Consider the following 21,413-nt stretch of genomic DNA (forward strand, 5'->3'; position numbering starts at 1 on the left):
GTAAACTAGCCAGACAGATATAACAAGATTACTTGTTACATGTTTGTGTGATAATGGTTATCTCCATAATGGAGAAAAGTGTAGAAAAAAAAAATGCTTCACTGCCTCAGTCTGGTTCTTTTGGTTTATCTACCAGAGGGGAATTCAAAGCACATTTCATGTTTTCCCCTGTTGTCGGACATTGTGACATAGTGTATGTTCATGTTCATTACAAAATGTATGGAAGTGATACTATGCAAATTGTTACCTCAAAAATTTCTAGAGAGAATTACCTCAATAAAAATGAGAATATTTTTTCATTTTTCTAAGAAAGTGCTGTGTATTTTCTCATTTCAAGATAATGCAAGTTGTGGACCAACCTAATGAAATATGGCACTGCAACTGCCCTTTAACAGACAAAAATATATGAATTACTTAATACTGCACTTTATGCTGCTAGTTTGTAGGGCAGCAACGATCTCCACTCGTCTGTTCTGGACCAGTGTCTATTGAACCCCAGATGTGATACAGGGACTTCAGCTCTCCTTCTTGACTTGGCCTAAAGATGAAATGCCGTGATTCCCCCCCCCCTCCCCTAAAACACGATCATCAGGTACTGTAATTATACTAGCCTGGGCAGCATTCCATTTCGGGTTCATGATCCGGTCCTCAGCGGATGGTAACTTTCGTCATGTTGTCATCTGGCAGGAAACCAAAAGGCTGATTCAGTAGGCCTACTATGAATGGGTACTTCTTATTCCGCCTTGTGGTTTCCTGCCTGATGACTACAAATCAGTGACTACTTTCCTCCGAGGTGGAAAGCCTGGTGACACAAGGTTATAATTATACTAGGAGAAAGATTTTTTTCAAAAAAGTGTAGGCCTACAGAAAGTGTTAAAATTATGTTTTTATGGCCCGGACGGTTAGCTCAACCGACCACTCTACAACAAAGGTATGGCCATGACAGCAATGGTAAAAAAGAAACTTAACCTCTCTCACTTAAAATATGAGAGGGGGAGATACATCTATTGATATAGGATTCCCATGTAATTCCCAAAGTGAACTGTGCGTGCGGGGCGGCAGTAATTCGCCTAGATGCGTTTTTCTTTTTCACATGTTTTGAAGAAGAAGTTAATACCGACCGGAAGCAGATGTGTTGTTGAAATCCTGTCGGAGCGGGAGAGAAGGAACGCAGATAGACAGCGTGCAAACATGGACTGGTAACATAACATAACACTTAATATCATCACTGTCAAAAACAACTGTAAATTGTTTTATACCTAACCTATGTGCCTGTGGTCGGTGTTTGTGCTCGTCGTCTGCTAGACATGTCACATGCATGGCTACTGCTAAGTGGTGCTATCCAAATAGCATAGATAGCATGACTGATGCTAACTGGCGACTGACTGGCTCACCTGTCAGCCGGTACAGCAGTGGTTCCCAAACTTTATCATGTCAAGGACCCCCAAATTGACACTAGCCCCGCGGAGCGGACCCCCATTTGAAAATACATGCCAGGGACCCCCATAAGAGAAGATTTGTATTATGGTTCTAGCAGTGATTCTCAACCATTTTCATTTCAAGGACCCACAGTTTGACATGCATTAGTCTACGGACCCCCATTTAAGGGCACTTCTATCTCTGGGACCCCCAATTTATATTGTAAAATCAATGTTGATTTATCTCTTGAGAGTGTACAAATGCAACCAAATGGACCCTAGTTAGACCCTTAAGGGTCCATTTGGTTCTGAACTATCATTTAGCTGGGGACCCTCTGGTCGGAAATCCCTCAAGGACCCCTGGGGGTCCCCGGACCCCACCTTGGGAACCACTGGCATAGATGGCATGACTGATGCTAACTGGCTCACCTGTCAGCCTGTATTATAATAATTATTGCAAATAATAATAATCTTCCGTGTGGAAGGAGGATTTTGTGAAACATAAAATGGTATTCCCCAAAGACAAAGTTAATCAACCAAGTTTGACAGCAGGCTGTTTATTATGCTTATTATCAGTGTTGTACTGTTATGTCAGTCTGGACAGAAGGCATACATAAATTAATGCTTGTTTGCATAGAAAATTAATCTATCACATCATATGAGTTGAGTTTCAGACTCAAATCCCAGAGCTTGTAGACTATTAAAGGTATCATTGTACTGTACACTTACAAATGGATCAAGACTATCCTAGATGTTGTAGATACGAAAGTAAAAGTCAGACTCTATGAAATACATCTGTGATAGTCTTGATCCAAGGCTACACTTGCAGTGTGTTCAATAACACATACAATGTGTCTGCTAACTACACTGTAAATTCATCAGTGTCATTGTAACTAAGCCATCGTTCTCACGATAATACAAATCTAAATATTGTTTGAAAAAATATTGCCTAACGATGATGTCACTGGTGTACGGGTTTCTGAAATACCCACAGCCCTCATATGAGACACAGACTGAGTGAGTAGGAAAAGAATGGTGCTATTTTATCATGAACATTAGTGAGGACCAATTATATGAAGATAGGTTTGAACTTGACAAGTTCAAACTTGACTTGACATTGTCATATTGCATTTTCTAATGTTATTTACCTAAAATGTAGCTTATGTTCTGTTCTAGAGAGCTGTTAGAAATCAAGCATAAGAATTCCAGGACAAGGGACATCGTCATTAAATGTGCTTCTTCCAAGAAATACCTCGACAAGCAACTCGACAACTGCACATCTGTTTAAAATAACTCTTCCTTCTCCTCTCCGCCATGCAGGCAGGATATTGCTGCATGTTGCTTTGTGTGTGTGTATGTTGGGTTGTCTGTGTGGGTGTGGGTCCGTGTGTGTGTGGGAGTGAGAGCGAGAAAGAGACGGCTAGAGATGAAGCGAGAGTGGGCGAGACGGCGAGGGAGAAAGGTTGTAATGGAAATGAACATTAGAGAGACGAGACAGGCACAGCTGAGACAGAGAGCGAAAGAGGGACAGAGAGAGACACAGACAGAAAGACATGGAGAGACAGAGAGAGAGACTCACATGGTCTTGATGTGAGTGTGAGATACAGGTTGATGTGTAGGCTACAGTATGTCCAGTAAGGCTAAACCTTTTAATTACGGTAAGTGTTTGGTTCGGTGCCGTGTCTTTTGTTCGACGGTCAAGTCGGTCATTGTTCCGAAGGTGTGTTGATCCGAATTGCGCATTACTAACCATATCCCTAAACCTAACCTCATTACTTTACTAAACCCTAACCCTAAACCTAACCTCATTACTTTACTAAACCCTAACCATAAACCTAACCGCATGCAGAAGCGATGTATGTTCGGAGCTTTGGACTAACAGGATTTTGGAGGTATGGTCAGTCCCCTTTTGGCTCTGAGCTTATTTTGTTGTGCTAATTATGTAACTATGTATAAAGTTGTCAGCTTTGGGATTTTGTTTAATATTTTCAGATGCATTTTCATCATTCTTGAATATAAGATCAAATGCCAGTTGAACATCTTGCAACACTAGATTATTTAATGTGTTGATGAATCTAGAGTTGCAACACCAACATTGCAGCTGTACAGAAAGCTTGAATAATATCCTTTCCATCTGCAAAGTGTTTGTTTCATAAAAATCCACCGTAGACGACTAGACATGTTATGAGCTACTTTCTGTGTTGGCGTTTGGAAGGCGCTCGTCGGAAATCACTGACCTGTTCCGAATTTGCCCACATTGCAGGAGGACGTTGTGTTCCTAAAAACAAGTGCTTCCAAGCTCCAACACCTGTATGGAATGTCTTGACAGAAAGTAGATTATAACATGTCTATGATTGATTTTTATGAAACAAATACTTTGCAGATAGAAAGAGGTTGGTTAGAGATGACTTTGAAATGGTAGGCAATGCCAGTAACCCAACCTTAGTAGATTTACAAAGTTATATCTATCAAACTGATAACAGAAAATATCTATCAGTTAGTTTAACTTTGTTTAATACAATCAGATAGGATTTTCTGTTTGGATGTGTGGGCTGTCAAATTTGTCAATGGTTGGTGTTGCAACTCTATAAAAATCTAGTGTTGGAAGTTGGGCTATGATGAACAATTCACTTGGTAAAAAATTACAGATTTCATTGGGGACCATACAATTTCCCTGGGACCCATATACGACCACCCATGGGTCCCATTAGGACCCATAATATTGAAAACCTAGCTCTTGATAGCCTTGCAGGGAGTAAGACACTGCACCTTTTTGTAGTCCAGTTTATAATTATAAAGAGCCTATTGGTATTATCGACTACTTTTACTTGGCTTTTTAAATGAACATTAGGGCCAGAATCAATTGTTACGGTAGCTATGAATGTAGTAGTATGGAAGTATTATTTGTGTTATGTTGGCGTCTATACTGTCAATGGTGCATTTATATAGCGCCTTTATCCAAGGCGCTTTACATAGATTGTGCATTACATTCACCCATTCACACACACATGGCGACGGAAACCCTGCAAGGCACCAACCTTGCTAAAGGACAATTTGAGTATTCAACACTAACTCAGGGGGAGCCCAGGTTTGAACTGGCAACCTTGCGGTTACCATCTGGCCACTCTACCCCTGAGCCGCCGCTGCCATACTACTGTGTTTGGTCTCTCTGTCCACCCTGTTAAGGCATGAACCTGCAATGCAAGTTGTGTTAATATTATATTATCATGCGTTTATTCTCTTTAGGGGAGAAGATGTGTTGCTGTCTCCGGTGGCCAGGGACACTGACGTCACAAGAGCAGCTCGCAGACGCAGCTACAAAAAAGTTGCATGTATCCTTAGTTTGTGTGTGTGTGTGTGTGTGTTTGTGTCACAGTAAGAGAGAGAATTAACTCAATTTCTAAGAAAAAAGGTTCTGAAACTCGTGGCGTTGGGCAAACTTTGAGCTGTGTTACTCATTCCACGATTTCACAATCCTTACAGTTATACCTCGTTGTGAAGGTAAACGAGAAACTATACAATACAATAATTTTCAGAACTTTTTATGAGGAGTTTTACTTTTCTTACTCGCGAATCGCGACCCAGTGTTTCCCACAATGGTTCCCAAGTAAATATCCCCCAAAACGCCTACAATTCCTATTGCAGAAGATACAAAAATTAAAATAGCTTATCTACAAGCTCACAATATGTTGTATCGCAAATTCGCAACATGTTGTGAGCTCGTAGATCAGCTATTTTCACTGTATACCAGGTAAATATATACTATATAAAAAGGACAAGTGGTTAATACATATTATAATGTATTTGTTTAAGGTTGGGTCACCGGCGGGGAGACACCAAATGTAACTTTTGGGTCTTGAGCTGAATTGTTTCCCCTGTAGTAGCATTTAGCCAGCAGAAGGATTTAAACTTAGCCATAATTTTGTTTTCCTGAGCCCTGCTGTTCAGTCCCATCACCTGACAACCTCAGCCCAGGCCTGTCCACAGTAACACCAGCCCGGAACCTCAGACTAAACACTCCAGGATCTCTGTTCAGACAAGCTGGTATTTCATGCACACCATTTTGCTTTGATCATTTTGCTTTGTTCATCAACATTTTAGGCAGCGGTTTTATAATGGCAATTTGTACATCTTGTGGGCCATTTTTAACCCTAGTAATCCTTTAAACCCGAAAATAGCAGATCTACTGTGAGGTCGTCGTGTCAAAGTATAAATCATAACTAATCCTACCTGCTGTAAATGTCTAATCCTAACCCTGACCCCAACACAATATTTCTAAGGCTAACTCTAAAAATCATCATTGTTAACCATAAAACAACCATTTATCTTGTGAGGACCAGGAACATAGTCCTCCTCTGTTTCTTTTTGGCCCTCACAAGTATAGTAATGCAGGCACGCGCGCGCACACCAGGGGGGCAGTCAGACAGATATTTTGTGAAGCCTGAAACTCCTGAAAGTTCATATAATGGCCTGTTGTGGCGCTGTCACTGGACCCAAAAAAACCCATAGAAGTATTTGGGCCCAACTTCACCTAGACTGTATTACCTTAATAAACATGGTCATGAATACTTTCTGCTTCCAGTCACTAATTTAAAGTCTCATTTCTAATGTCATAATATTCTTTTTGGAAAATTATGGTCCCATTTATAAAATAAATGACCATAAAGTCGCGTATGTTCTGATGGGCGTGGCTACCGTTACAGTCTATGATCGGGAGTCCCCACCCACTCGAGTCAAAATAAAAACCAACGGAGAAGAAGGGGGGAAGTCCTGCCTCGTTGTCTGGGCAGCCAATGGCCAGCTGGGCCCAAACGGAGTCAGCCAATGGCCAACTGGGCCCAAACGGATCTAGAAAGATGGCGACTTACAGTGCAGGAATAACAGGCTTCATTTTACGTCCATGTTAGACCCGGGGAACGCTTTGTCCATATTTTTTACAGTCTATGGCGCACACACACACACACTGTCTTAAGTCAATATTTCTGTCAGTCACCCCCAGGCATAGGAATCCAGACATGTCGTCCATTATAGCAACAGGAGGCAGAACTCCCAGATTCATGAATACACCAGGAGCTAGCATGGTAACTCTCTCTCACTCACACACACACACACACACACACACACACACACCCTGACAGTTATCAGTATATTAATCTGTGTACGGTTTGTGTAGCTTCTAGATGACAGTGATTGGACAGCCAGTCTTTACCCGTCCCCTCTATCTGGGTTGGTTGATGCCAGCTTCACTGATGACGTCGGCAACCTCAACTCCGCCCTTCTGAAGGATGACGACCCAGGAGAGGCCGGTAAACTGAAACCAGCGGTTCTCAGACATTTTCATGTCAACGACCCCCAAATTGTATTTGCCTGCGGACCCCTATCTGACAGTATTTTGCGCCAGGGGCGTATGTATGTTGGTGGAAACATCTGCCGATTCAAATATCTACAGATATAGATCTACAAGCTTGTGGACCGGCTGTTTTCAAATAGCTGATGTATATAGGGTTAAAGTTGTTAAATATATTTTGATGCTATATTTACACATGTTGTGCGGGGACTGGGACCCCCTGGAATTCCCTTAAGGACCACTGGGGTCCCTGGACCTCTGAACTAAACGACACGCTGTAAGTAACAAATACAATTTCCACAGCCTGTAGAGCTACCACAGATGTATTGTATTTGCAAACGTTCGCTTGTGTTTAAGGAGGTGGTACTCCATGTGACAAATAAAACCTTTTAGTTTACAAAATCTAATTCAGTTGTTTGGGACTCTCTACTCTTCACAGCCTGTGGTCCAAACCTGGACGTTGCATCCAATTGTTCTACCACACTGGTTCTTGGGAGACTAATATCTCCTCTCCTCTCTTCTCTCCTTTAGCTGCGGCTAGTCTTTTCCCAGAATTCCTTGCTTCCTTTGTGAAGTTTTCATCTTCTGCTGTATTTGATCTGTTGGAGGACTACCAGGACCTCTGCCAGGACAAGGTGCAACATTCAAGAACTTCCTATAAAAACAAAACTTATGTAACCAATATTTTAACTGAATGGTGGGGCAAATGATCGTGGATTAATTCACAAGAGTCTACATTTCTTAACCACTTAGACCCTATACTTAGTTGATCTCATTCTGAAGGGCTTTGTGTGTGTGTGTGTGTGTGTGTGTGTGTGTGTGTGGGTGTGTAGGTAGCTACTCTGGAGCATGTGGTTCTGAGGTCCGGTCAGCTCAGTAAGACAGCGGGGGTTAAATGGATTCTACAGCAGGAACACAACACTTGGAGACTGATCAACTCACTGTACAGGTACTTGTCTCTCTGCCTCCCTGTCTGTCTCTCTACCTGTCTCTCTTGTCTGTACATCGATATGATGTGGAAATAAAGTGTTTCAGTTCCCATGGGAACCAACATCTTTCCGTTTGTCTCCAGGGATCGTGTTCAGTCAGAGATCGGAGATGACATCATGATGGACCTGTCTGTAAGAGAGAGACACACACACACACACACACACACACAATCCCATAAAGTGTGTTAATATATTTTGGAATTTCCACATCCTTAACCCATTTTGGGCGGGAACCCCTTTTGGTGTTAGCATTATGTCATGCTTTAGCTATTGAAAAATAGCAGATCTACAAGCTCATAGCGCGCCACTGGCGCGCTACGAGCTTGTAGGTCTGCTATTTTTTTTAAATCGACAAAAGACATTTTTAGAATATGATCTCAGGTCAGAATGGGTTGATGAAACATCTCTTTGTGTGTGTACTGGGCAGGTCCCCTGTGAGAGTGAGAAGTTAGTTGTGGATCAGCTGTTCCAACGGGATGCAGTCGTCAGACAGAGCCAGGTAACACACACACACACACACACTTATTCTTATTCAGAATAAGTAATAAGTAAAACCTTTTGTAGCCCTGTTTTGGATCAAGTTCTAATGTACTGGTGGTCTAGATGCCATATTGTGAGGGTCTGTGTTGCACTGTAATTTGTTAATTGGATGTCAAGGGACCGCCATCTTGATGAACAAAATCAGCTGGTTTACACTTCTTTCCATTTTGTTATTCATTGGTTGACACATTGGTCCTCCCGTTTGTTTCTAGCTGGTCGTTGATTGGTTGGAGAGCATTGCCAGAGATCAGATTGGAGACTTTGCGGACAACATCGAATACTACGCCAAGAATGTCTACTGGTCAGTACCCGTCTGTCTCAGTCTGCGTCGTGGAGTACATTGTGGTGCAACATTTACAACATTAATTTACAATTTAGGCATTCATCCAGAGCGACTTACAGTAAGCAAGAACAACACAAGGTAATACATCGAATGCATAGAAATAGAAGTCATCTAGGATCATAAGTAAACCAAGAACCTGTCATCAGTCTAACAGTAGAATATCCGTACATTGAAACTATAAACACTATAGGATGCCAGATCCATAATGTCATGGCATCTGTCTACACAACATGCCATCTAAATTACATTTGTAGCCTTTGCGTAAGCCTGCAAGGTCGTCGAGCCTCGGACAAGTGCTTCGGGCTAAGGTGGGGTCTATGGTTGACAGACTTTGAGATATGCGGGTGCCATGCCTTTTAATTGGTTGCTTGGCCAACATCAGTGTATTGTACTCTGTGCAGGCAGTAACCGCACATGAAAATATTGGCTGGTTGAACACCAAGCGTGCTGCGGCATTCTGTATCATTTGGAGAGGCGTAGGAAAATGGTTAGATCCTGTGTGGGGCAGGAGACTTAGCTGGGAAGAAGAGTCTGGGTTGTCAATGAACATATCGACAACAAAAAAAAGGCTGGGTTCAGCTTGAGGTGGTGAGAAGACATCCACCGTGAGATGTCAGTCAGCCAGACATGATGCAGTGATGTGCTCTTCCACCTGAGTTGTGTGTGTGTGTGTGTGTGTGTTGCAGGGAGAACACCCTCCATGCTTTGAAGATGAGAAGATCAGGAAGTGCTGGAGTCACTGCAGCCCTGGTCACTGAACTGGTGAGAGCCCCGCTGGTCCTTCTGGTCCACCCATCTGACCGCTTAAAAGACGGGTCGGACGGGTGGACCGCGTGCATTTTCAGAGCATTCAGAGTTTTTTTGTTTTTTTTAAAGATATTTTTTTGCGGCTTACGCCTTTTATTGATTTTTGAAGGGACAGACAGTAGGCTGACAGGAAACGGGAGAGAGATGGGGGGATGACATGCAGTAAAGGCCGTGTCGGGTCCGGGAGTCGAACCCGCGGCACACTGCGACTGGATTACCAGTCCGGTGCCCAGACCGTTACGCTACGGCCTGGGCCCAGAGTTTATTTTAATGATAAAATCGATTGTGTTCTGGCTCTGATCAATAGAACTAACGCAGTGTAGTAGTTTTAAGTTCCTTTTTTTTCTCCTCCTTTTTTTTTGCATAGTTTTTTAATACAGCTTTTTGTCCTAACTCGTGTCACGTTTGCCATTGACAATGAAAGGAGAATTTACGTCATATGTGTCTGAGCAAATCCTTAATGGACATGTTATGTCATGATGATGTACGATGATAAGAGCACCCCTCACTTCACACAGGTGTGATTTTTAATATTAACGCTATATTATGATTAGAATTGTAGGGCTTTGGCAAATTTTTGGGGAGCCCACCTTTGGGCCCCAGCCCACAGGTTGGGAAACCACTGCTCTACCTGTCTCTCTCTCTCTACTTATCCCTCTCTGCCTGTCCCTGTCTTGTCTTTCTATACCTGTCTCTCTCTCTCTGTACCTGTCTTTGTCTCTGTGGTAGGACCCAGATGCTCCAGTGAGACAGCAGCGCCCTCTGGTGGACCTGGACAGAGAAGACGAAAACAGACTCCTGAAGAACCTGTTCACCCTCATCAGAGCTGGAATGATAGAACAGGTATGTATCATCTCCTTTCCACCTACTCTATGAACCTTCCAGAACCAGTGGAGTTCTGTCATGTTTTGTTTTTGTGTACATCAGTGGTTCCCAAACGTATTCATGTCAAGGACCCCCAAACTGACACTCATTAGCCCGCGGACCCCCCATTTGAAAATGTATGCCAAAAGAGAAGATTTTCACGGTTCTAGCAGTGATTTTACAACCATTTTCTTTTCAAGGACCCCCACTTTGACCTGAATTGTCCATTTGGTTCCATTTGTGCACTCTGAGTTAAAGACCCATAAGGGTCCATTTGGTTCCTAACTATCATTTTGCTGGGGACCCCCTGAAACTCCCTCAAGGACCTCTACGGGTCCCCGGACCCCTCTTTGGGAACCATTGTTGTACATTATATTGTTCATAATGCAACACTGACACGTTATCTCGCTATTTTAGGTTTGGTTTTGTTAAAAGTATCATTTCCGAGTTCTCAGTTGGAACTTTTGTACTACCTTCGGAGCTGGACCCAAATTAGTTTCTGACGAACTTACGTATGTGAAACTCAGTAGTTTATAGATAAGCTCGGCATTATCCATAAACCGTGAAAAGGGAATGATCAGTATGTTGCCCTGAAGAAATGGTTATCTTTTTGCTGACTGATGCCAGATGTTTGGGTGTGATCCAGAGAGTCCTAGTACTCCTAGACCACCAGTTACCAATGATTTGACCGATGGCTTGTCCAAATGTGCAACATTTTCTAATCTGTTTGAGAAAAACGTAGATCTTTATTAAAGGAAAGTTTAGATTATAAGCAAATGCATAAATACTATATATGAAAAAGACATAACATCATTTTCATTCTATAATGAACAAGAAATGCACTCTGTCGAGGTTCCAACTTGCGCCTTGCACACAAGTAGGCCATACATTGCCTACTTGTGCGTAAGCAGAGCGAACAAGTACTGCTACTAACTAATGTCTATTACAACTGCTCTAAATCCTTTAGACCCGTTATTGACCTTATACCAACCTTAAAACGTACCTTGGTTATGTCACCATCAACAGCCAAAAGGGGACCACCATTCTTACCCAGACATGCATACATACATGCCCAGCCAATCACCAAACGTACCTTAGTTATGTCATCAATAATGGTGGTCCCTGATTGGCCGACGGACAACGGGCACAGGCTTTAGTTCTGACATACTATTGGTCCGACTGTCATTAGAACGACAACCTCCCCCCTGTCAGGTGTAAAGGAGCAACATGGACACTCAGGCATGAAGGAAGCATGAGTTCAAGTCCGTTGCTCTCCCCATGTCCCCCATATATGGGGACTAGGTTGGCGGGAGGTGTGTAGAGCCCAGGATCACATTAGATAATTGACACAGGGGTGAAAAATAAGTTACAAAATCTTGGGATAAAAAATATTAAAAAAACAAAAAAACAACAACCTACCTCAAACCCTAACCTAACCATAACCGCAAGCACGGGAGCAGCGCATGTTCGACCGCATGTCCGACAGTTGTTTCCACTGATCTGCGTGTGCATCCCACAGACAACACCGACATTACCCAGCCGATTACAGTACTTGCGCTAAGAGCGTTTTAAGAGCGCTCTGCTTGCGCAAGTAACAAGCAAACTTGCATTGTGTCATTTGTGTGTGTGTGTCTGTCTAGGCTCAGAGGCTATGTAAACGTTGTGGTCAGGCCTGGAGAGCAGCGACTCTGGAGGGATGGAAGCTTTACCATGACCCAAACATCAACTCAGGTACCGTTACTATGACAACCACACGGTTATCGTCATGGCAACCTCGACTGCTAACGTGACGCCAAGCATCACATCTTTTTCTTTGCCTTGTAATTATTTATTTATTTCGTTTTTGATTAGAATTGCTTCTAATAATGGTATTTCATCAGGCTCTGTGGAGCTGCTGCCGGTTGAAGGAAACCCAAATAGAGGAATCTGGAAAAGCTGTTGTTGGAGAATGGCTGAAGAGGTATTTATTTATACACACAAAATAGTACTAATACTACAACAACCACTTCAATCCTAGTGTCCCTGTTCTGGGTATGTCATATTGGCCACCATTCCATGTAAAATAGATCTACAAACTCGGCATAGGAAAGGTAGCTTAAATGTACTGTATGAGACAAATGTTGTTGACTGGCATATTTGCATTTGCATCTTCTATTTGCTACTTACCAGAATACTAATGCATCACAAGGTTTAAGGGTTCTTTATTCTTCAATGTACGGGTAAAAATGTTCATTATGTTTCCTCAGACATTGCAGTAAAATTATTATTTTATAAGATTCCAAAATGGCCATCCTGTGTGTGTGTGTGTGTGTGTGTGTGTGTGTGTGTGTGTGTGTGTGTGTGTGTGTGTGTGTGTGTGTGTGTGTGTGTGTGTGTGTGTGTGTGTGTGTGTGTGTGTGTGTGTGTGTGTGTGTGTGTGTGTGTGTGTGTGTGTGTGTGTGTGTGTGTGTGTGTGTGTGTGTGTGTGTGTGTGTGTGTGTGTGTGTGTGTGTGTGTGTGTGTGTGTGTGTGTGTGTGTTGTTTATGTATTGTGTCTTTCAGGAGCAGTTAAACAGATATGAGAGAGCAATCTATGCCGTCCTCAGTGGAAACAGCAGGCCGGTACGTTAACCTGCACAGAATCATAAAATGTTTTCCTGTCCATTTCTAAATGTCCTTGTTTTTTTCCATCCATCTCTGCCTCAGTGCCTCAATATGTTCTCAATTTGATAGAGCATCTGCTGTCCTGTAACATTAATATAGCTGCCACAATGTAACGTAATTGTACAGTAATTACTGTGTGTGTGTGTCTTTTCAGTTGTTGCCAGTGTGTGAGTCATGGGAGGATTGTGTTTGGGCGTACTTCAAAGTGATGGTCGACTCGCTGGTGGAACAGGAAGTGATGTCATCAGGCATGGCCCACCAGGACATTGACACACTGCCACGAGAGTATCTGGAAGCCAAGTAATGCATACAAACACCCAACACACACACATCACAAACAAACACATTTTTAAATTACCTAAATGATCTTACAGTACCAGAAGTAGTATTCTTTTTGCTGAATGTTATTTCAATTGTCTGTACCTCTGAATCGTCTTTCTCTTGTCAGCTGGACTATGGAGAAAGTGTTTGAAGAGCTCCAAGCAACAGAGTCTAAGGTAGAGCTCACGTACAAATCTACAGTATATTAGGGACATTATGTTTTGAGGGGCGCCAGCCCCTCCTACGCCCAGCTTTCGGGTTTTGTGTGAACACAAACATTGGCTGATGATTGGCTGATCACCCCATAGCGATGATTCGGTTGGCTGAGCAAAGTACATATTGAAAATAAAAGTGAGGGCAGAAAAGTGAAGACGCCAAAAGTGATTGGCCGGAATGCCAATTGTGACGATTTGATTGGTTGAGCACGGAATGTGATGTATGTTGATGTATGATAAGAGTGCCCCTTTTTATATTGCATGAAATTGAGACCAGCTTGATTCAAGAGGTTTTATTATCGTACACGTGACATGTTGATTGGTTTCATGCATAAAATAGTCAAGTTTTGCTGGACTATTTGTTCTCTATGGGTTGGTGATGGATTAATAGCATTATCACAATGTGTCTCTGGATTTTAATTTGTAGTGTTTGTGTTTCAGAGGGTGTTGGAAGAGACCAGAGAACATTATCATGTGATCCAGAAGGCTGTCATACTAGGAGACCTGGACGGTATGACCTATGACCTTTACAGTCCATTTAACCCCTGACTTGTTTCCCCATCATATTTTGGTCACATAGTTTTAGGTGCTTTCACATGGAATAACTGATTATCCGTTATTTACCAGACACGTCACATACACACTATAACGAATGAAGATGAAGCAGGCACCCCCACTACATATTGTATAACATTTAGTTGCAGATTCAACTTTTCATACATTTCATAGACATGTTTGATTGACAGAACTGTCATGGTGTAGCGTAGTGTTGGATCCATGCTAATGTGTATTTTCAGACGGTTACCCACTTAAACCCTCCTACACCAAACCTCTTTGCCCGGAAACGGCTGATCTACAAGCCCACATGATGCCTCGGAGAGCTTGTAGATCTTCTATTTCGGCTAATGTTCCCTTCAGAATGGGTATTCCCGGGTTCATGTGTTTAAGCAATGAATGGTCTTGTGTCTCTTTCTCAGGTCTTCTGGAGGACTTGGGTGTTTGGCTGACAGGTCCCAAGCCCCTCCCATCTCACCTGCTGCGCTTCATGTCTCACCTGGTGTTGTTCTACCGCTCTCTGGGCATGGCACTAAAAGTACATGCACACATACACAACACTACACACAGTACATAGTTCTATGTTCATACAGTACAGTGGTTCCCAACCCTTTTTATGTCAAGGACCCCCAAATTGACACTAATTAGCCCGCCGACCCCATTTGAAGAGACATGCCAGGGACCCCCATAAGAGAAGATTTTGATTCTGAACCCGTTTAATTTCAAGGACCCCCAGTTTGACGTGCATTAGTCTACGGAATGGTATTTCTATCTCTGAGACCGCAATTTATATTGTAAAATCAATGTTAATTTAACTCTGAGAGTGTACAAATTGAACTCTGAGAGAGTACCAAATGGACCCTAACATTCCACATTCTCTGTGGTGTGAAACTTATCATTTAGCTGGGGACCCCCTGGAACTACCTAAATCAGTGGTTCCCAAAGTGGAACCCACTTTGGGAACCACTGATATAGTACGCAGGGGGCGTGGAGATTTCGGCATATTGTGAATGTGTATAGGGCTGCGTGTCATATATATTGGCATATCAATCAAAAGACTGTTACTGTTACTGTGGACGACACACTGATAAAGCATTGCACTTGTTTACAACAGGGTCCACCTTTTTCAATTCATCAGAACATCCTATATGTTAATAGATCCTGGAGTTCTAAATGAGGGTACAGATAGGGTAAAGTTTGAGATCCCATAAAGTTAATTTAGGAACATTTTTGGGTGGTGGGTAGATGTAGATATAGTCAGATATACATACTGCAGATATATAGATAGCTAAAATGACGCATCTGCTTTCCCGGTTTTAATGGCTTAACCCATTTTGGGCGGGAACCCCTTTTGGTGTCGGCATTATTGTGTGTGGACATACTGCAGACCTACATCGGCGTGTTGATGTATGTTTCTCTGTACAGGAGGACGTGTGTGTGGAAATACTGCAGACCTACATCGGCGTCTTGATCAAAGAACACCAGTGGGAACTCATCGCCAGCTACGTCAGCCAACTTCCCGTCGGCACGGCGACCGTACAGTATGCCAACTTCCTGGAGACCATTAGCCAGTCGGAACAGAGGAAGAGGTGTCTGCAGCTGGCGAATGATTCTGGTAAAACTATTGATCAGTCACCTGAAGCTAATTCACGTTTGGTTTTATATCCATTAGAGGTGTGGGAAATAATTAATTCTTCAATGCACGATTACACTGATACTGATGTTGCAGTGACATCATTGATTATAGCCTATGAACGTTGATATCCAATTACTTCTGGAGGAAACATTGCATTGATCTGTCTGTGATGCTTTTGTTTTTGAAGACTGAGCATCAGTCTCACAGTAGGTAGTCTAAGCCTATACGTTTATTTATTTTAGTTAACTAAATGTAATTTCATGTTGAGATGTTTTGAAGGAGTTCATAATATGTCTATATGACTGGTTTATATTTACTGATGAAAAGTATCCATTGGCAGAAACAAATGCATTGTCGAAATCGAATCATGAGACCAATCAAGATTCACACCTCCTTATATTCATTCGCCGTGTTCACAGTACAGCTTCTGTACGTGGCAGTTAAAGTTTAATTCCGGACCAGTGCTTTTCTTACCGTAATCTGATCTTACTATATCCAACTACCACTGGTAGAGGTCGAGAAAGAAAGAAAGAATAATTCGGAGGGGACTGCAGCTCAGAGCATGTGCACTGGTTATTCGGCTCGCTCTCCTTGTTACACAATACACATCCATGGCAATCATTCAGCATTCGAGACCAGATGCACCGCGGAGGATTCAAACTCCTAGACTCTTTGATCGTTGCTAGTAGTGAAAACTGTGCTTAGCTAAAGAAAAAGAAAGAAAAAAAGCCGTGTTTGAATAAATGGCATCTGCCACTTAAGATACATCAGATAGATGTCAGAAAAAGCAAATGTTTAAACATTTTGAGGTCACATGCCTGACATTAAGTGTGCGTGTGCGTAGGTCTAGATGTAGCAGCGATCACCAAGCTGGTGGTGGAGACGGTTAAAGACAGAGACTGCACCGAGTTCACGCACCACAACACCCTGGATACTGCCACCACAGAGGTATACACACACACACACTCTGACACTGCTACCACACACAAGCACACACACTCTGACACTGCTACCACACCGGCACACACACACACACACTCTGGACGCTGCTACTAATACTACACTGGTACAGCACACACACATACTGCATGTGTGAATTCCCTTTTTGTTGTGTTCTCTGATGATAGGAGGACCAGAAGAAGATTGACGTCATTGATTGGCTGCTGTTTGACCCCGCCCACCGAGCAGAAGCTCTCAAGCAGTCCAATGCCATCATGAGGAAGTTCTTGGGTACCTTTCTCTCTGTCTACTGTACTTGTCTGTCTGCTGTTACAGAAGAAAAGACTCCCATAGCCAGTCCTGTGGCTGATTTCTTTTTTTAAAAGGCTTCTAAATCAGACAGTTTTCTGAACAAACTGTGTTTCTATGTCAGTGGTTCTCAAACTATTTCATGTCAAGAACCCCACAAATGTTATGTAATTGGCCGCCGACCCCCAACTGAAAATATGTTGTTCCAGGGACCCACAGAAGCAAAGATTTTAGTTAAAAACGTTCGCTCTGAAACAATATATATTCAAAGATTTGCGCCACATTTTAACGATTTTTCAAAAATAGCAGATCTACAAGCTCATATGAGCTTGTAGATCTGTTATTTTTAGTATAACATAATGCTTAAAACACCAAAAGGGGTTCCCGTCCTGAATGGGTTAAAAACATAATTAGACTGCACAGGAGTACGCTGGTCGGCCCTTGCTCTATTTTCTGCATTTATGTCCCATTATAAAACGAGGCAATGACTATTCTTTTCAATTCACCTTGTTTCACTTTGTCCTGATGTTTTTTTTTTTTTTTTTTTTTTTAAGATATTTTTTTGCGGCTTACGCCTTTTATTGATTTTTTAAGGGACAGATAGTAGGCTGACAGGAAACGGGAGAGAGATGGGGGGATGACATGCGACAAAGGCCGTGTCGGGTCCGGGAGTCGAACCCGCGGCACACCGCGACTGGATCACCAGTCCGGTGCCCAGACCGTTACGCTACGGCCTGGGCCTGTCCTGATGTTTTTGTCTCTGTAATTCAACGTTACACTGGACAGGGCCATCACCTGGGGGCCCCGTAGTTGGCAATTGCCACCCCTCGCATTGGGCATTTAACATCATTCTGTTCTTTTATGCACATTTTACCCCCCTTTTTCTTTTTTTCTGAAATGACTGGAACTGGACCCAACTGTAGGGTTCGACTTTGCTTTCTCTTCTACCTGTCTCTGCCTTTTTTCAGCTCTTCAGAAATGAGATGTCACTGTGACCATGTCTGTCTGTCTGTTGTCTGTAGCTGTTCAGAAACTAGATGTCACTTTGACCATGTCTGTCTGTCTGTTGTCTGTAGCTGTTCAGAAACTGGATGTCACTGTGACCATGTCTGTCTGTCTGTTGTCTGTAGCTGTTCAGAAACTGGATGTCACTGTGACCATGTCTGTCTGTCTGTCTGTTGTCTGTAGCTGTTCAGAAACTGGATGCGGTGAAGGCCGTGTTCTCCAAGCTGCCCGAAGATTCTATGAGGGAGATTTATCGTCAGTGGGAGGGTCTTAGCCAGGACACGCCTCTTCCTGCCGAGGACGAGAACGCCGTCAGAGAGCACCTGTGCATCAGAGCTTACCTGGTCAGGCATCACCTAACATCGACCTATCATTCTCTATCTAGACGCATTGCATATAGATTAAGATGTAATATTGTCTATGTTGGGTGGAAACCTCATATTATGTCCAAAACTGTTACGTTTCAGAATTTGAATTCAAAAACGGCACAAGTAGCAGATCTACAAGCTGCTACTTTTGATGCTTTCATGTGACTAGTATGATCACGTAGGGCATTCATTTACGAAAATACACAAAAGGTTACAATATGGAAATAAGAGGTTTCTGACTAATGCCAACGATATACATATTAGGGCTACCGCTACACAACACCTGTATATCGAAAGTGTATTGTGAATCAACATTCACAATATACTGTGCATATCACAAAAGCTATATATGTACATAACAATCCATTTATAAAGGATGTTTTTTGTTTGGGTTAGAAGAAATTGTTTTAAGGGGAACAGTGCAAACGGTATTGTTGGTGGTTTATAACAGCTAGGTGCGGGGGGGGGTTTCTCAGTAAAACCATGTTGGAATTATGGAAATACACAGTAATCCATTTTTCTTATTTTTATGTGCGTACAGTAGGCTTTTCATGCTCTTTTCATCGGTAGAATGAATATTTGTTTTCTTATCAAGACGAGTCATATCGCAATATTCAATAATGTTTTTTCATGTTTTCCTAATACACACACACTGTACTTAATATGTATTTAATCTCTTAACAGGAAGCCCATGAGGCGTTTAATGATTGGTTCAGCCACAGTAACTCCGCCCCTCAGAAGCCAGACCCTGCCCCACAGGCCAAGTTCACTGAGAGAGTAGCCAATGAGATGAGAGAGAAGGAATACCAGGTATCAACGTTATTCTTATCTTTTTTCACAGCAAAAAAAAAGATGGAACACAACCCTATGCAGATACATTAATATTACGTGTGTGTGTGTGTGTGTGTGTGTGTGTGTGTGTGTGTGTGTGTGTGTGTGTGTGTGTGCGTGTGCGCACGCGCGCAGAGTGATTATGCCAGGTGGGAGGCGGGCGTCGAAGCTTTGACTGTCGACGTTAAAGAAAGAATCTACAACGTTCTGCTGTTTGTTGATGGAGGATGGATGGTCGACAACAGACAGGTCAGTGTTTGTTGATGGAGGATGGATGGTCGAGTGGGGGGGCGGGCCTTGGTGCACGTGCTGTTGGCCTGTTGTGTGTGTCCCCCCCCCCCCCCCCCCCACTGTAGAGCGTGTGCATGTGCACATCTTGTTTCTGGGGGCGGAATCACTGAATTCTCCTTTTAATGTGTCCTCTCAGGATGCGTTGGAGGACGTTGAGCGCAGCCACCAGATGGCGATGCTGCGCTCCCTATGTCTCCCCAGGCTGAGCGTGTTGCTGTTGAACGTGCTGCAGCGCTCCAACCAACAGCAGGAGGCGCTGCGCCTCGCTGACATCATCGCCTCCGACCAGCACAGGCTATACGAGGTGGGTCTGGCGTCACTGGCTGCCTGTTGTTGTTGTTGTCAGTGGTGTAAAAAGTACTCAAAACCCCTTCTGGTGTTTTAAGCATCATGTTATGCTTTAGCTGTTGAAAAATAGCAGATCTACACGCTCATAGTGCGGCACCGAGTGCCACGCTATGAGCTTGTAGGTCTGCTATTTTTTTTTAATCGTGAAAATGTGGTGCAAATCTTTGCCTATATGTTCTTTCAGTTTTTAACTCAAATCTTTGCTTCTGGGGGGGTCCCTGGAACAACATATTTTCAGATGGGGTCCGCAGCCAAATACAGATCATTCTGGGCGTCCTTGACATGAAATATTGAGAACCACTGATATAGAAACATGAGGTTTTTCAGAAAACTGTCATGATTTAGAAGAATTTTTTTTAATTTCGACGTCAGGCCTAAATGGCCTGAGTAAAAGTAAAAGTATCAATACTGCAATTTAGAATTACTCTGTAAAGTAAAAGTGCAGAATTCAAAATGTACTTGGGTAAAAGTACAAAAGTATTGTCATCAAAATGTACTTGAAGTACCAAAAGTAAAAGTACTCATTATGCAGAATGTCCCATTTCACAAGTTTTCAAATGTGTCAAAATCTTTTGAAAATGGCAGATCTACAAGCTCACAATGCATCGCATCATGACTCTTTGTGAGCTTGTCTATTTTCAAATGGCCGAAATGTGTGTATATGTATATATATATATATATATATAGGGCTGAAGTGATTAATTAATGTATATCTGTAATAATAATCAACTAGTAACTAAAGTTTGCGAATATATGTCTCTCCAGGTGTTTTCTAAAGAGGAACTGAGTCGGTTCCTTCAGAGGTTCCGAGATTCGTCCCTGCTGCTCTTGGACAGTGGACTGGACGCACTGGGATACCAGTTACAACCATAATCAGATAGTCCTGGGATCACACACACACACACACACACACACACACACAGACATACACACAGAGTAACAGTGTTTGTTTCATTTTCTATTGTTGGCTGACTCAGCTTTTGGATTCCTGAAGAAGAATTATTTGTCCATACTTGTGTTTTGTATTGAATTATAAAAAATAAAATATGTTTCTGTACATTTCAGTTGTTGTTTTTTTTACAGTTGAGTTATGCCCAAACCAAATATTTTTTTTCTGCGATTTGTTGAAGTTTACTTTCACCCAATTAGCCCACCAAACATTTAATATAGTCCTGGGACCATTGCCCACCTTTTGGGCCGCTAACTAATTGAATCCATTCCAAGCAAGGCAATATTTTGTATTTTTGCTATAAGATAGCCTGATGAAGGCCGAAACGTTGCCGTTTCCCTATTAAAAGTTGGTTCACTGCATTTGAAGACAGTGTTTGTTCCTTTTTTATTTTTAGTTAAAATAGGAATATAATGTATCGGTAGATAAACTTATCCCATCTGCGATGACAATGAACTACTTAAACCCTATTTACTTAGTTCACCGGGGTCCCTCCGGGTTGGGGTTCTTGAGGGAGTTCCAGGGGGTCCCAGCTAAATGATTCAGCTGCAGAGCTCTGAATCTAGCTGTCTTGAGAGATACATCATAAATAGACCCATCTTGAAATGCAAGGGTTCATGTGGTTTATGAGCATATTCAGGAATAGGCTAAGGCCATAGCATCGGCTAAACAAGTTGGGGTTTGTCCGGCAATCT

The 21,413-nt window shown here is 42.5% G+C and overlaps 1 protein-coding gene across 1 annotated transcript; it reads left to right on the forward strand.

Annotated features, from left to right (window-relative positions):
- Nucleotides 1-1,115: 1,115 nt before the first annotated feature.
- On the forward strand, nucleotides 1,116-20,683 carry nup107 (nucleoporin 107). The gene is made up of 27 exons (XM_083757525.1): nucleotides 1,116-1,199; nucleotides 4,665-4,750; nucleotides 5,367-5,462; nucleotides 6,408-6,499; nucleotides 6,592-6,724; nucleotides 7,297-7,400; nucleotides 7,599-7,714; nucleotides 7,838-7,886; nucleotides 8,182-8,253; nucleotides 8,507-8,595; nucleotides 9,324-9,399; nucleotides 10,174-10,287; nucleotides 11,949-12,039; nucleotides 12,189-12,268; nucleotides 12,850-12,909; nucleotides 13,106-13,251; nucleotides 13,400-13,448; nucleotides 13,929-13,998; nucleotides 14,465-14,580; nucleotides 15,468-15,657; nucleotides 16,523-16,626; nucleotides 16,806-16,908; nucleotides 18,115-18,275; nucleotides 18,984-19,109; nucleotides 19,266-19,379; nucleotides 19,558-19,725; nucleotides 20,535-20,683. Exons 1-27 carry the CDS (start codon nucleotides 1,192-1,194, stop codon nucleotides 20,640-20,642), a joined length of 2,721 nt encoding a protein of 906 aa, XP_083613651.1. The 5' UTR covers nucleotides 1,116-1,191; the 3' UTR covers nucleotides 20,643-20,683.
- The last annotated feature ends 730 nt before the right edge of the window (nucleotides 20,684-21,413 follow it).

Source organism: Protomyctophum parallelum, assembly GCF_964188405.1.
Source record: "Protomyctophum parallelum genome assembly, chromosome: 22".
NCBI lineage: Eukaryota > Metazoa > Chordata > Actinopteri > Myctophiformes > Myctophidae > Protomyctophum > Protomyctophum parallelum.

Excerpts from the sequence above, each read along its gene's own strand:
- nup107 (XM_083757525.1), top strand. Across the intron at positions 9,400-10,173 it reads CAGCCCTGGTCACTGAACTG|GACCCAGATGCTCCAGTGAG; the intron begins GTGAGAGCCCCG and ends TCTCTGTGGTAG. Across the intron at positions 19,110-19,265 it reads TGAGAGAGAAGGAATACCAG|AGTGATTATGCCAGGTGGGA; the intron begins GTATCAACGTTA and ends GCACGCGCGCAG.